General features: G+C 39.7%; 1 protein-coding gene across 1 annotated transcript; it reads left to right on the top strand.

The window, feature by feature from the left end:
• Nucleotides 1–5,252: 5,252 nt before the first annotated feature.
• On the top strand, nucleotides 5,253–10,383 carry pym1.L (PYM homolog 1, exon junction complex associated factor L homeolog). Its single transcript, NM_001094530.1, is given in 3 exon segments — nucleotides 5,253–5,304; nucleotides 7,939–8,032; nucleotides 9,246–10,383. Coding segments are annotated over 3 exon segments (600 nt in total). The 5' UTR covers nucleotides 5,253–5,273; the 3' UTR covers nucleotides 9,721–10,383.
• The last annotated feature ends 6,734 nt before the right edge of the window (nucleotides 10,384–17,117 follow it).

Below are 17,117 nucleotides of genomic sequence, written 5' to 3'. Positions count from 1 at the left end.
TAGTTGCAGGGCTCTATTGGCTGCATTTGAATTAAATTGCAATCAGTACAGCTTTTCTAGCTTGATTTTCTAGACATGCCCACAGATTTCCAAGTGATCAGGTAACCTAGGACAATACTAGAAAGTAGGGATGCACTGAATCCAGGATTCGGTTCGGGATTCGGCCTTTTTCAGCAGGATTTGGATTCGGCCGAATCCTTCTGCCCGGCCGAACCTAATCCGAATCCTAATTTGCATATGCAAATTAGGGACAGGACAGAAATTGTGTGACTTTTTGTCACAAAACAATAAAAATGTTTTCCCCTTTCCACCCCTAATTTGCATATGCAAATTAGGGTTCGGACCCGGTTCGGTATTCGGCCAAATATTTAGTGAAGGATTCGGGGGTTCGGCCGAATCCAAATTAGTGGATTCGGTGCATCCGTGAAAGAAAGGTTTGTATAAGTTTACCAGATCACAATAAAAAGGATGAACAAATGGGTCTGCTCTTTCTATATCACACCCTAAAAGTGTAGTAGAGTTAACAATGGAAGCTTTGTAGAAGGCAAAATCAACAGACAGGCTCTTACACATCATCTTTTTATGTTTGACATGCATTTGAGAAGCAGGTTTGAGTGCATTATTTTTAGATGCAAAATGCTAGATTTTCTTGAGCTTGACATGCATTCTGAAACCACTTATCTGCTTTTAAAAAAATGCATATGAATGCTCAAACTCAATGTGTTTGTAAACACATAAAAATGCCTGTGTGTAAGAGCCCTTAAATTACCCAATGAACTTTTAATAATATATCCATCACAGTTACAGGTTTCTTCAAAAAGTATGAATAAATGCCATATTCTGTGCTGCAATCCAGCTGGTTAACAGTTCTTCTCTTTCTGCATCATTTGAAATCCTGGCAGGGAAGGAAGGACTAAAACACTAATGATACAAATTATAACAACTTCTCCACAGCTTACAGACAGCATGCAGGAACTACATAACCCACAATGCATTGCACTGTGATGGTTTGTTCCTTATTAAAATCACATGTACAGGGAATTGTGGGGTTTGGAGGATGCAGGCTAAGGACAGCTGGCTGTTGATACAAAGTAGTCAGCCAGCTCAGCAAAGTAGTCAGAACTAGTGCAGGTAAAACCTGACCCTGCCCTCCCTCACCGACTTCCTGGGTCCTTTTAGAGACCCATGCCAACCCGCCTACTTTATGATGTCACAAAATGGGCAGGGCAAGCAGGTGCACAACTATAAAACCAGAAGCCGTCAGTGCATGGTGGCAGGTGGGGAAAGCAGGAAGAAGAGCTCGACCACCAGCAAATGGGGGTGTGAGATCGGCCCGAACCCGACCGACTCACGGGTCCCGGGCCGGCCCACACATCACTAGTCAGAAAGATCAGCAGAAGAGCAGGGAACTTGCTTAGGGAACCAAGTAATGGCTTAGGGAACTGTTCCAAACCATTAAAAAATCAAGAAAAGTCTACATATTTTTTAATTGATGTATATTGCAAAGTTGCTTGAAATTACGTTTACTTTTCAATAGACGATGCCTCCTGGCAACAAACGTGGGTGAATACAGCCAAATCCTCCATAAATACATTGGCGCAGGAAACTCTATACAAGGTGATCTCTAGATGGTACTTGGTTCCTACCAAACTACATAAATATTATCCCGCTGTCAGTCCCCTCTGTTTCCGAAATTGTGGAATGGAAGGCACTATGTTACATGTTTGGTGGCAGTGCAGACAGGCGTTCAGATTTTGGTCCAGGATATTCACATTGATAGATTCAATACTGGGAGTTAGGCTTCGAAAAGATCCTAAGATGGTCTTACTCAATACCAATATTCCACTTTCGGATAAATATCATCGCAAGTTGATACAGTTTGTTTTTGTAGCAGCGAAACAAACTATTGCTGCCTCATGGAAAAAAACTTCTATTCCTATGGTTATGTTTCGCTTAAAAATGAATTGGATAATGGTAAATGAAAGATTATTGAGTATATCTACTGATACCTATTCCACCTTTACTAAGATCTGGACTCCCTGGATGCACTATGCCAGTATACGCTAAACTTTGTCTAGTGCAGGTTTTTTCCATCTTCCAATGTCTCTGTACCACTCTGTTCCTGGCTTATCAAGTGATTTATACTAAATTGAAACCTATATGATGGAACTTAAGGCAGTTTCAAACCTGAACTAAGAGCTAATTGTTGACAATTTAATGAATACGGACACGGTTGCTTCGGTATATTGTTTAGTTCTCTTTTTATTTTGTTTTTTTATTCAACATATACTCTTTACTTATACTACATGATGTTTCCTGATATGTCGCTATGTGGAGTGTCCGGACCCGTTGCTCTTCCTTCACTCTCAAGACATTTGTATGTTATGCTTATAATCCCCTCTGCGTAGGAGGATACACATTTTCTATATCTACGAATGCATAAAAAAACTTTGTTATGAGAAAAGTATATGCTGTTTTTGCAACCAATAAAAAGATTTGAAAGAAATTAAGTTTACTTTTCAAAAAGCTTAAAGGAATAGTTCAGTGTGAAAATAAAAACTGTGTAAATAGATAGGCTGTGCAAAATAAAAAAATGTATCTAATATAGTTAGTTAGCCAAAAATTTAATGTATAAAGGCTGGAGTGAACAGATGTCTAATAAAACAGCCAGAATCCAACTTCCTGCTTTTCAGCTCTATAATTCTGAGTTAGTCAGAGACTTGAAGGGGGGCCACATGGTACATTTCTGTTCAGTGAGTTTGTAATTGATCCTCAGCATTCAGCTCAGATTCAAAAGCAACAGATATGACCCATGTGGCCTCCCCCTCAAGTCTCTGATTGGTTACTGCCTGGTAACCCGGATAACCAGTCAGTGTAAACCAAGAGAGCTGAAAAGCAGGAAGTAGTGTTCTGACTGACATGTTACACATCAAATCACTCCAGTCTTTATACATTACATTTTTGGCTAACTAACTATATTAGAAACATTTTTTTATTTTGCATAGCCTATTTACCCAGTTTTTATTTTTACACTGAACAATTCCTTTAAGTTATGTTTGTGTGGAGTTCCCCTTTAACTTAAAGGTGAACCACCTATTTAATGTGGTCAAATTTTTTTTTCTCTCCAGGGTTCCAGTAACACCACATTTTTTTAATACTTATTTCCCACCAAAATAGCTAAAATGATAGGCACAGCCTACTTTCCCCTGGATTTTTTTTTCAAATCTTCAGTTTGAATTTGACTTTCAAAGTGCCCCATAGGAGAAATGCGATGGCAGCTTGAATTCCTCTATAGTCAGCTTTGTAGCAATAACCTAAAGCACCCTAGTTTTTTTTCAGTGTCTGCAGCTTAAAGGGGTGGTTTACCTTTAAAGTTACTTTTATTATGTTATAGAACGGCCAATTCTAAGCAACTTTTCAATCAGTTTTCATTATTTATTTTTTATAGTTTCATGATTATTTTTAAAATAAATATTACTTTTTCTTCTGACTCTTTGCAACTTTCAAATGGGCGTCGCTGACTCCCTACTAAAAAACAAATGCTCTGTAAGGCTACAAATTAGTGATGTGCGGGCCGACCTGATACCTCGCACTGCTCCTCGCGGGTGCGGTTTGAGCTATTCTCCTGCTCTCCCCGCCCACCACCTTCAAATGCCGACATCCGACTTCCGGTTTTATAGTCATGTGTCTGCTTGTCCCGCCCCTTTTGTGACATCATCGGTGGGGCGGGCTATAAATGGACCCCGGAAGCGCGGGCTGCAGCTGGGCGGGTCAGGAAAACCCTGACACGCCCATCACTACTACAAATGTATTGTTGTTATTACTTTTTATTACTGACCCTTCTATTCAGACCATCTCCTATTCATATTCCAGTCTCTTATTCACATAAATGCATGGTTGCTAAGGTAATTTGGCCCCTAGTTACCAGATTGCTTAAGATGCAAATTGAAGAGTTGCTGAATAAAAACCTTAAAGGGGTTGTTCACCTTTGAGTTAACTTTTAGTATGATGTAGAGAGTGATCTTCTGAGACAATTTGCTTTTATTTTTTTATTCAGCAGCTCTCCAGTTTGCAATTTCAGCAATCTGGTTGCTAGGGACCAAATTACCCTAGCAACCATTGATTTAAATAAGATACTGGAATATGAGTAGGAGAGGGCCTGAATAAAAAGATGAGCAATAAAAAGTAGCAATCGCAATACATTTGTAGCATTACAGAGCATTTGGTTTTAGATAAAAAATTGGAAAGAGTTAAAAGAAGGAGGCAAATAATTCCAAAACTATAAAGAAGAAAAAATGAAGGCAGATTGAAAAGTTGCTCAGAATTAGCCATTCTATAACATGCTAAAAGTTAACTACCCCTTTAACTCAAAAACCTTCAGTAATAAAAAATGAAAACCAATTGCAAATTGTCTCAGAATATCACTCTCTCCTTCATCCTAAAAGTTATCTCAAAAGTGAAGAACCCCTTTCAAATTTATGTTTCTATTCCTTCAGACAACTTTGAGGGTAATGATGCGAGGTGTAACCATATATTTAAGCTGCAGACACTGAAAAAAAGCTTAGGTGCTTTAGGTTATCGGTATGAATAGGAGTTCCATACCTCCCGACTGTCCCTTTTTTGGAGGGACAGTCCCTCTTTTGACAGCTCAACCTGAAGTCCCTCATTTGTACTGGAAAGTCCCTATTTTCTCTGCACTGAACAGCCAGAAAAAAAACCAAAGTTTCTAACTTAATTGGCTTTTGGCAGAGAGCACAGAACAGCTAACAGGTGCAAATAAGATACTTTGTAACAATTTTGAGGCTCAAAAAAAAAACAGTTTAGGTAAGGAGAATTATTTTCAAACTTTCATAACCTGCCAAAAGTTATAAAATGAACATGGTAATTAGGGTGTGTGGCCACAGAAAGGGGCGTGGCACTTTGAAAGTCAAATTCAAGCTGAAGATTTTAAAAAAAAAATCCAATGGGAAGTAAGCCTTAGCTACTACTATAGCTGTTGGGGCGGGTTAGACATTACAAAAATAGTTTTTTCTGTTCCTTTAAGAAAGATTTCACCAGCGTATTTGACTCATAAATACATCAAGGCCTTATTTTAAAGATTAAAACAATGAACCTGCAGACTCCAGCGTGTAGCCTATGAGACCAGCACTTTACATGGGTATAGGCAAGAACACCAACCTCGAGCGGCCTCCCTCTGCCCGTGTAACAAGTCTTCCGACCCCTTTATGACGTAGAAAATTAGTGGCGGAAGTGAATGAGGTTAGCGGACCAAGATGGCGGCTCCTTATGTTTCCGATGACTCCGGTGAGTGAAGCAACTCGGCTGAGAGGCTCGTGTCTTACAGCGCGAGTACCTGTGTGCTAAATACTGGGGCTGAGTTACATAGGTAATGCGCGCCCAAATCAGTGAGTGTGGCACCCTATTGTCCCTTCAGCTCAGCGCCTCGTGTCATACACTATATACCCCTCACTAATCTGAGTAGTTCACATTGGAACAGTCCACATTGGAACAGTCCACATCGGAACAGTCCACATCGGAATAGTCCGGTGTGATTTGCACGTTCATTGCCTGGTTTATGTGATTGACTCGACTTGTTGCTTGTGTCGCACGCCAGCTCGCTCTATACGTGCGGCCCATTTCTACTCAATGGAACGTGCCCACTCGCTGCCAGTTTGCGCTTTCCCGCACTCTCCCAGCTATTCTCTTGCCCTTTCAGTCTCCATTCTCTCCAGTCCCTTGCTCATTGTACTCCCAGTCCCCCAATAATTCTGTGGTATGTACCCTCACCCCCCCCCCCCAAATCATTATCCCAAGAACCGCTCTTATTATCCCTCTGCAGTGGGGCATCAAATCATCCTGTGCTTAGTATTCTCTACTGTAGCTGCATAGTTAAAAAGGACCAGTAACCCTTTAGAAATGTTTATTACTATTTGTTACTGTGGAAGCAGCACTTTAGTTTCTATAATAAAGACAGCTGTGTGTCCAAGGGAGCCCTCATTCAAAGTGACATCCGACAACAGGGCACATGTTTACATAGAGTATCCCTATGTACAATGCAATGAGTTTAGATCTTACACAGGGAGATTAAACGAGGCTCAAATGCCGCCTCTCTACAGGAAGACAAAATGGAAACCTGTCTCTGAAAATAGGACATTTGAAATGGTTAATGTGGAGCTGCTGCATCAACAAACTTTAAAGGGGAACTCCGGCTTCCAAACCAAAATTTGATAGAGCCGACACATAACACTGAAAGCCCTAATATATCCATCACAGTTACCTGGTTATTCAAAAAGTATGAATAAATGCCGTTTTCTATGCTGCAATCCAGCTGGTTAAAAGGCACCAGTTGGGTAAAAATGTTATCCTCAACCAAAGGTGCGGGCTAATAATACCAGTTGCAGATAAGTGGTTTTTAAAAAAAAAAAAAAAAGTCCCCCATTAGTGCTATGCTACTCGCACAGGGAGGGAGAGGGCATGTCCGGTCACTCGCATGTGTGTAATGAAAATGTGCCATGAATTGCTCGTTATGCACATGCAAGTGACAAAACATGGTTGCTCGCACCGGGAGCTCCCTCCCTGTGGGGGTAGCGTAGCGCTGGCGGGGAGCATTTTATTTTAAAAAAAACAAACTAATGTTATCCCCAACCGGAATGCGGGCTCTATTACCTTTGGATGGGGATAACATTTTTACCCAACAAGTGCCCTTTAACAGTTCTCTTTCTACATCATTTAAAATCCTGGCAGGGAAGGAGGGACTAAACATTGATGTTACAAATTGTAACAACTTCTCCACAGTTTACAGACAGCATGCAGGAACTACATAACCCACAATGCATTGCACTACGATGTTCTGTTCCTTATTGAAATCACATGTGCAGGGAATTGTGAGATTTGGAGGATGCAGGCTGAGGACAGCTGGCTGTTGATACAAAGTAACAGTAGTCAGACAGCTCAGCAAAGTAGTCAGAAAGATCAGCAAAAGAGCAGGGAGCTAGGCTTAGGGAACTGTTCCAAACCATTACAAATCATGAAAAGTCTGCATATTTTTTAATGTATATTGCAAAGTTGCTTGAAAAACAAAGTTTAAAAAAAACTTACGTTGTGTTTGTGCGGAGTTCCCCTTTAAATCGTCTTGTAACTAGAGTAACTTTGTCTTCTCCAGTCAACATTCTTTAATTAGGATAGGAAATTATTGCATGAGTCTGGGGATTCTGGAATATCTCATTCAGAAACGATTCATTCACCACAAATCTTACCCTAACTAACTGGAATTTCAGCTACATGGGGCTGAATCAGCTGGTATGCTGGCCTCCATTCACTTGTGTGTCTGCACCCAGAGACGCTTGTTGGCCGGGGTTCAAACACACTGAGCGGATTTCTGCATCAAAATGTACACTCACTCATTTCTGTGCCAAAATCCGCTTCATATGTCTGCACCCAGGCCGATACAATGCCTCTGGGTACAGATATATGTGAGCAGATGCCAGCGGAGGGGCTGTAAGGGACGGTCTATTAACAGCCCTGTGTGGCATTAGCCCCTGAAGGGGTTTCATGTCAACTTATGACTCACAGGGCTACTATTATGACAAAATTCCTGTCAGAGGCCAAGTTCAAGAGTGTTCACTTAGGGAAACCAACTTATCAAAATGTATATATGACTTGGCCACTTGAGGTCACTGTTTCACCATAGTGTATGATGGAGATGCATCGTTTTGCTGTGGTGAAGAACTATTTGGCTCCATGACTTACAGAAGATATGCAGCCCAAAAAAGCTTTCCCAAATAAGTGTTAATATGTTCAGCTGAACATGTACCTAGGGGGTTTTCACCAGCCATAACACACGTATAATTGTGCAAACTAGATAGCTGTCATTCTCAGATTGTTTAGGCTGCTCCAGGAACATGAAACTGAGACTCTAAGACTGTTTTCTGTTTTTAGGGAAGTACATAGCATCCACTCAGCGACCAGACGGTTCCTGGAGGAAGCAGAGAAAAGTGAAGGAGGGATATGTGCCCCAAGAAGAAGTACCAGTGTATGTATTTCTCATTAAAAATGTTATCGTATACTTTAGAAGGATCTGTATCAGGTTTCTGTGCTTTACATGTTGGTTTAACTCATGTATTGTATAGAAAAGAACCAGACCGGCACACGAGACTTGTGTCTGCAGGGCAAGCCCTTGCAAAAGTTTTACTGCGGTGGTGCAACGTTTCTTGGGCTCCGCCCCTTTGTTCGGCGGACCCCCGAAATGTTGTACCACTGCAGTAAAATTTTAGCAAGGGCCTGCCCTGCAGACACAAGTCTCGTGTGCCAGTGTGGTTCTTTTCTATACAGTACATTGGGAGCTTTCCATATCCTCCAATCACTGGGCACCGAGCGAGCCTTATTATTTACACAACGGGTGTTTGAGTTTCCTCTTCAATTAATTCATGTATTTCCATCCTGAAAAGATTAGTCACGTTATCTTTTTTTTGGCCTGTTTCTGTGCAGTACAGTTACTCCCCTTGTTCCTTCCAGGACACATGTCCATCGGGTGAAACCATTTGCTAAAATATTTCTTGATTCGTTTTTTGTTAATCATGGGGAAGGTGGAACAACCAATCTAAAGCCATTTCCAGTGTTCCACAAAAGAAAGCTTTCTTCCTTAGAATGTTAAATCAATCTCTCTCCACTCTCTAACCATATGATATGCCAGTACAGTTACTACAGGAGGAGAGTGTTGCTGCTTCACTATTGCTGTGAAATTCAGAACCAACGTTGCTCCATGGGTAGTCCCCTGAGATGCAGCTCTTTGCATTTCTAGAATGGAGTGCAAGTAGTTTGCTAATAGATAATACTTTGACATAGTGTGTTTCTCTGAATCGTTCATGTCCCTTTAAATTTAAAACATCCCAATCAGTTTAGAATCACATCAGATCAATCAATCTTTAGAAATATGAGGAAAAAGTGTTTTTTGCTATTATAAAGTCCATATGATGGGCTTACCAAGCACAAAGTCCATTGCTCTCAGGATAACCAAGCAATACATGATCCCTGATATAAAAGCATGAAGTAGAGGAGCACAGACTACAAAGCTGGGCCACCCATTATAACAATGTATTATGAGAATCGAGAGAAAACAGTTTAGAAGCGCCTCTGATGCTTTCAGTAAACATTGCGGCACCTTCATTAAATCAGAATAATCATAGTGACAAAATACCCTGGAAGTTGCACAGGCTGAAGATTCTGTCCTGTTTCATTTCTTACAGGTATGAAAATAAATATGTCAAGTTCTTCAAAAGCAAACCTTCTCTGCCTCCTGGTCTTTGTGAAGCCGATGGCACTACAGGCCAAGCCCAGCCTTCAAAGCCTGATGCTGACGCCAGCTTGTCCAAAACAGCCAAGAGGAACTTGAAGCGCAAAGAGAAAAGGAAACAAGAGAAAGGGGAACGCGAGCAGGTGGAAGAAACACGACAAGATCTGGAGAGGGTTAACATTTCAGATACCCCTGTGCAAAAGAATGTGACATCAGCACATAAGAATGGCTCAGCAAGCAGTGACAACTCTGCAGCAGAGAAGGCCAAGAAAATAAAGAACCTACGCAAAAAGCTTCGTCAGGTGGAGGAATTACAACAGAAAATAGACTGTGGGGAGATCATACAGCCATCCAAAGAGCAACTCGAAAAACTGGCCAGGAGGAAAGCTTTAGAAGATGAGATAGAGGACCTAGAGCTGGACTTATAAAGCACTAGTATGGGTTTGGCCTTCATGTTCTGGAACAGGGAAATCCAACCACAGCAGTCCAGCTGTTCGTGAACTACAGTTACCCCTGTGGTATGCGTTTTAGTTCAGCAACAGCTTAGACCTGCCGGTTGGTAGTCTTTGTCTCAAAGCGTGGTATGCCTTTAACCTAGTCTTCTACTTGTGTCCTTTTCATCATGTTTCAGTGCAGTTTATTTCAAGTTAGCATTTTTGTGCTGAAGGACCTCCATTATGCCTTACTGCCACCCCAAATGTAGATCCTCCTCTCCCTTTTTTTATGCTCTGAAGTTGCCTTTAAATATAATTTCAAACAGATTTTAGCCCACTAAAGGATAATTCAGTTTCAGAAAATACTTCTTAACGAGAGACATATAAAGCCTTTTAGGCTGCATCTCCCCACTTTTCAAAATCTCCAACATTTCCCACAATGCTATTCTTGAGCATAGGGTAAATGCACATGTGTGTGAAGCAATAAGTTTAAGTGTTTCATTTGAATGTATTCCTTTGTAGGGAACTGGAACTTTTGGTTTGAATTCAGGTTGTGGTAATAATATGTTCCCCTTACACTTGACAGTTATGTGGAAAAGACCCCATGTAATGCACAGTTTCTCAAAGCAAGAAAAAAAAAGTAGTTTATAAACACTGGTTCTTTGTTCTTTGTTCTTTGTTTGTCGTTACTGATTGAGCTGCATTACGCAAAACTTTAATTTCAAACGCAATTATGGGAAGTGCCATTATAAAAAAAAAAAACCTTAAATTATCTGGAATGAATGGTAGTTCTACTCATTGCTACTCAACAGGGAATTTGTTTTATATTATCAGCGTGTGTAGTCTAGCAGTTGTTGGAGAGAGTCACTGCCATATACTCACAGGTCTCTTCTACAGGAGAGCAAAGTTATTTACTATTTATTTTGCATGCTTTGATATTGGCAAGAAACCAGTGAGCTCACATAAATCTTAATAAATGAATTTCCCAACATACTGTTGCTAAATTGCTCAATTTCACTTATCTATAGCAACCATCTTTTCTTTCATTTTACGACGACGAATAGGTCACAGCTAATTGCTGTTTGTTTACTGTTGGTATCTGCATTGATGTAATTTAGTAGATACATTCCTAAATCAACACCAGATTTCTATACGTGTAAGAGATTTGGGACTGGTGTATATGAAGATACAGTTTTGAGCAGCACTAACCTCAGATAAAAGGTTTGACTGTGTATTCAACAAAAAAATCTATTGAAATAGCTTTTGTTTTTAGCAGTTCTTTCTTTTTTTGCCCATGGACATTATTCACAGAACACTGAATTCTGAAATGATCTTACTTAATTGTCCTTTGTAGAGGGCAAATCATAAAGAAGATCAACTAGACAATAGAAAGCAATAGAGCCTTATGCAGGAGTGCAGCTGCAGGCAAAGCCAGTAACCCCTATTGCAGCTACTGGAATAGTTATACAGCAAATCACATTTTTTTTTGCCAAGCCCTCTTATATACCCCACTCACAGACCCCTCTGGGCTGCCCCACAATTTGGCAAGCACTACATAGACAAATACAAAAGTAAGATTAGAAAAACATTTATTAGTAGCCTTTCTGGTTAGACGGTTGGAGGAGATTTTAAACTAGGCGTGGGGGGGGGATTTAGTAAAAGATTCAGTGGAAGACAGATTAGATGAGATAGTGGGCAAAGAAAGGGAAAATGGTGGAGGAGATTTGGCTGGGGGTACTGTTAAAGGGATACTGTCATGGGAAAAAAATGAATCAGTCAATAGTGCTGCTCTAGCAGAATTCTGCACTGAAATCCATTTCTCAAAAGAGCAAACAGATTTTTTTTATATTCAATTTTGAAATCTGACATGGGGCTAGACATAGGCTTGTCAATTTCCCAGCTGCCCCAAGTCATGTCATGTACTGCTGTACTGCAAGTCGGAGTGATATCACCCCCCTCCCTTTTCCCCCCCAGCAGCCAAACAAAAGAACAATGGAAAGGTAACCAGATAACAGCTCCCTAACACAAGATAACAGCTGCCTGGTAGATCTAAGAACAACACTCAATAGTAAAAACCCATGTCCCACTGAGAAACATTCAGTTACATTGAGAAGGAAAAACAGCAGCCTGCCAGAAAGCATTTCTCTCCTAAAGTGCAGGCACAAGTCACATGACCAGGGGCAGCTGGGAAATTGACAAAATGTCTAGCCCCATGTCAGATTTCAAAATTGAATATAAAAAAATCTGTTTGCTCTTTTGAGAAATGGATTTCAGTGCAGAATTCTGCTGGAGCAGCACTATTAACTGATTCATTTTGAAAAAATTTTTTTCCATGACAGTATCCCTTTAAGGAGTAAATGTAGAAGCTCTAAGAATCATCCGATGTGGCTTAATACAGAAAAGAAGAGAAAGGCATTTAAAAACTACAAATCTGTTGGGACAGAAGCTGCATTTAATGTAAACACTGTAATAAATGTTGTAAAACAGCAATCCGGAAGGCAAAGAAAGGAAATGAAGAGTTAATTGCAGTGGAGGTGAAAACTAACCCTAAAAAGTTTTTTAAATATATTAATAGTAAAAAGATGCAGGTTGAGAGTGTTGCTCCATTAAATAATGGTACCAGTATGGTTGTAACAGATACAGAAAAGGCAAATGTGTTAAATCAGTTCTTTTCTTCAGTGTATACAATAGAGGAGTCTGTCTGGCTCACTTTATAGCTGCACTGATGGCTCAGCTTAATCTAATCAGTGGCTGACTCAATGAATGTAAGCAAGGCTCCAGGGCCTGATGGCATACACCCCCGGTTTCTAAGAGAGCTTAGTTCAGTTTTAGGATTGGAGAAAAGCTGATGTTATTCCAATATTTAAAAAGGGATTACGATCTCAGCCTGGCAATTATAGGCCAGTAAATTTGATATCTGTGGTGGGCAAATTAGTGGAAGGCTTGTTAAGGGATCACATTCAAAATTTTGTCCTAGTGAATGGCATTATGAGCAGCAATCAGCATGGCTTTATGAAGGATAGGTCATGTCAGACAAATTTGGTTGCTTTTTATGATGAGGAAAGTAAGATGCTGGACAGTGGGGGGCAGTAGATGTGATCTATTTGGATTTTGCCAAAGCGTTTGATACCGTGCCCCACAAACGACTGCTTTCTAAACTAAGGTCTGTTAGGCTTAATGAAACTGGCTATGGATCATGGATAGGAAACTGGCTACAGGATCGGGTACAGAGGGTGGTTGTTAATGGGACATTCTCTACTTGGAGTAAGGTTCTTAGTGGGGTCGGTCAGGGCTCGGTATTGGGTCCACTTTTATTTAACTTACTCATTAATGACTTAGGGGAGGCTGTTGTAAGTAATGTATCAGTGTTTGCAGATGACACAAAACTATCCAGCCCAATTAATTCCATCCAGAATGTGGCATCCTTGCAACATGATCTTGACAAACTGGCAATCTGGGCAGCTAAGTGGTAAATGAGATTCAATGTTGATAAATGTAAAGTCATGCACCTGAGATGTAAAAATATCCAAGCCACTTATACCCTTAATGGGACTGAACTAGGCAAATCCATTATGGTAAAGGACCTTGGAGTCCTTGTAAATGATAAACTTGGCTGTAGCAAGCAATGCCAGTCGGCAGCATCAAGGGCAAATAAAGTCTTGAGCTGTATTAAAAGGGGCATAGAGTCAAGGGAGGAGGGGGTCATTCTTCCACTTGTAAGGCCCCATCTAGAATATGCCGTACAGTTTTGGTCTCCATCACTCAAACAGGACATTATTGTATTAGAGAGGGTACAGAGAAGGGCAACTAAGCTGGTAAAAGGTATGGAAAATCTTAGCTATGAGGAAAGACTGGCCAAATTGGGGATGTTCATGCTGGAGAAGAGCTTAAGGGGAGATATGATAACTATGTAGATATAAATATATAATACACAAAAGCCATGAATATCCTGTAAATTATATCCTTATAAACGGTGAGTTCTGATGTCATCAGTTATAAACGGTGAGTTCTGATGTCATTTCTGTCACATGACTCATTGAAATTTGTGTATTATAATTAATAAAGTACCCCCATTTGCAAAATATGAGGATATTAGAAGTTACCTCGGAGTTCCATGACCTGTATAAAAACACTCGGCCTTCGGCCTCGTGTTTTTATATGGTCATGAAACTCCTCGGTAACTTATAATATCCTTATATTTTACAAGAGGGGGTACTTTATTCACTATATAAGGAGATCATATAATAATCTCTCTAATGCTTTATTTACCAGTAGGTCTTTCCAGCTGACACAAGGTCACCCATTCCGATTAGAAGAAAAGAGGTTTCACCTAAATATTCAGAAGGGGTTTTTTACAGTGAGAGTTTTGAAGATGTGGAATTCTCTCCCTGAATCAGTTGTACAGGCTGATACATTAGATAGCTTTAAGAAGGGGTTGGATGGCTTTTTAGCAAGTGAGGGAATACAGGGTTATGGGAGATAGCTCATAGTCCAAGTTGATCCAGGGACTAGTCCGAATGCCATTTTGGAGTCAGGAAGGAATTTTTTCCCCTCTGAGGCAAATTAGAGAGGCTTCTGATGGTTTTATATAGACATTAAAGGTTGAACTTGATGGATTGATGGATGTCTTTTTTTCAACCTAACAAGAATGACTTAATTAGCACCAGTAGCATTTCCCCTGTCATTGGAGGTTATTCTGCGGCATTTCTTTGACATGTTTTTGGGATAATAAAAATGCAGCAGGCAGAATGGCAGAAATTTCCATGTTTTATTGCCTTTGGCAAGTTTTTTTAGGAACCTAATAAGGCTATTTAGATACTTGTACAGATTAGAACATAGTCTCACTACAGTAGAACTGAACAAAGCATTTAGATCATGTATAGTACAAGGAGGATTTGTTTCAAACTTGTATTTACACATTAGAGTACCTTGGCTGTGTTTCAGGTTTAGATTCCATCCTATATAAATGTTGGCCACCTAATACCAACAATCTAAAAGCCATCAAAACCATGAATTAGAAGCCAGAGTAACATGGAAATAGGAGCCAGACAAGTGCTCCCGGTGTTTTATTTGACTCGCTTTTGTAATAGAAAACAACTCACTCAGCATATGAATGCAAAGGAGCACCGTATACGAAAGCATTTCAGGGCCCTGTTTATAAACTGCTACAATGGAAGAATTAGATGAATTTGGGCAAAAATCTCTTTTCTGTGCTAGCCTAGGTTTTTTTTGCCATTTGAGTTACATTCAAATCAACAAAAGGTTACTGCTGGTTGAAACATTCTGTAAATTGTGATTTCAGGAACATTTTACGATTCCCTTGTAATTTTCATTGTGATATTGATATACATGAAGACATATTCCACAGCGCTGTAAAATAATTGGTGGTAGGCTATCAAATATACAAAATTATATAGAAAAACAACCAAATAATCAATACAAGGGGTCCTTTCCCAAACTATTATAGAATACTTTCAGAATAAGCATTTGTGCTTCCCCAAAGACCATTGAATTAGAACTTGTTTCTGTTTATAAATAAGGCCCCATATTTCTTATGCTAACTGGATGTTTGCCTGAACTCTATAGTACCACAGAATAATGTCCACTCTGACTGGAAATAAGCCTGGGCTCAGACAAGCCCACACGTTCCTGTTGTTCATTTGGCAAACCCAGTAGCTCATGTTGATGGTTTTTCGCTGATAGTTCTGCTTTTGTAAGTATTTGTTACTTGAAGTTTCTAAACCTGACTGTTTTGCCAACCTGACTGTCCCTTCTTAAACTGTTAGTTAGAGTTTCTAATGCTAACGGACTCCTGCTGCACAAATTTGGCAGCCTCCCCATAGAGGAACAGGGTAGTAAGAAATGTAATGTAAAAGCATCAGGCAAATACTTTTATGGCAAAATTATAAATAGCATTCAAAGACCATGTTATGATAGATAATAAAAAAGGTTATTTTCTGATGTCAGTATCTCTTTAACAATATTCTAGTCATGGAGAACTGCTGGGAATGTTGCATGCCAGTGTTGATTTTTATTCCTTCCCTGAAATCGGCCCAGGGGCCATGTTTGTGCACCCCTATCCAAGACAAAAAAATATTAAAAAATATGTTCAAACTTTTGTTTGTTTTTTAATAAAATATCAGTTGTAATATAGCCTGTACCATGTATTTGTTATAATATTCAATGGTTTTAAGTCCAAGCAGGACTTGGTTACTTTTGTGGAGGATGAAATAGATGTTTTATAGTTGGAGAGTCGAAAGAGTTATGATGTTATTTAGCCCTGTTACTGCCATATAATATGGAATCTATGTCAAGAGACAATAGTGCTGTCATAATTTCCAGTTGCTGACTACGATTCAACTTGTCTCTTCGATTGAATGGATGCCATTATCCCAAGCTCTCATTTTTTTGTCTTCAGTTAGTAAATGTCTGTAAAGACTTTTTTTTACCGCATCAATATATATATATATATATATATATATATATATATATATATATATATATATATATATATAACTAAATAAATGTATTTGAATAAAAAAATAGTTTTCATTTTAGCATTTATGGGGCCGATTTAAGGAGCCAGTAACATTTCGGTTACAGTCAGACATAACTGTTTCACTGCCTGTATATTACAGCCGATATAGGGGGATATGAGCAGAGGCAACAGAATGCTCAGGGAGTCAGCACAGAACTCAATGCTGAAACTACTATCTGTATCACTATAAATAATAGTAATATAGATTTCTGGGATGTGTTGCAAAGCTTCTACTTCTACTCTGCACATTCTTCAAGGATATCTAGTCCATTACTGCTTTATAAGGAACATTCCATGTTCCATATCAGCAATTCATACAGACAACACTGCTCTGTACTTAAAGGGTAAGGTCACACCTGGAGATTCATGGAGCTTTAGTCGCCCGGCGACTAATCGCCTCCTCTTCTTTGGGGCGACTAATCTCATATGGAAACTTCGGGCGACTTCAGAAAACGAAGCACCGCGAGTGCCATGCCGCAGGCGATTTCTCATTCTAGCAGGCGGAAAACAGGCGGAAGCCATTCAGGGAGATTAGTTGCCGGGCGACTAAATCTTCTGAATCTCCAGGTGTGACCTTACACAAAGGGCTTGTTCACCTTTAAGTTAACATTTAAATTAACTGTATTGTCCTGTCTTGCAGGAGTTGCATATTTTTGCACTTGCACTTTTTGTCTGTTGTCCTGTACATCTATGTTGTGTTGTGTAGCACCATGGTCCTAGAGGAACGTTGTTTCGTTTCACTGTGTACTGTACAAACGTTTATGGATGAAATGACAATAAACTCACTCTTGACTCTTGACATTTATAATGATGTACAAAGTGATATTCTGAGACAATTTGCAATTGGTTTTCA

Source organism: Xenopus laevis, chromosome 2L (assembly GCF_017654675.1).
Source record: "Xenopus laevis strain J_2021 chromosome 2L, Xenopus_laevis_v10.1, whole genome shotgun sequence".
Taxonomy (NCBI): domain Eukaryota; kingdom Metazoa; phylum Chordata; class Amphibia; order Anura; family Pipidae; genus Xenopus; species Xenopus laevis.
The sequence above is the reverse complement of the archived record's forward strand: the minus strand, read 5'-3'. Positions and strand labels throughout refer to the sequence as shown.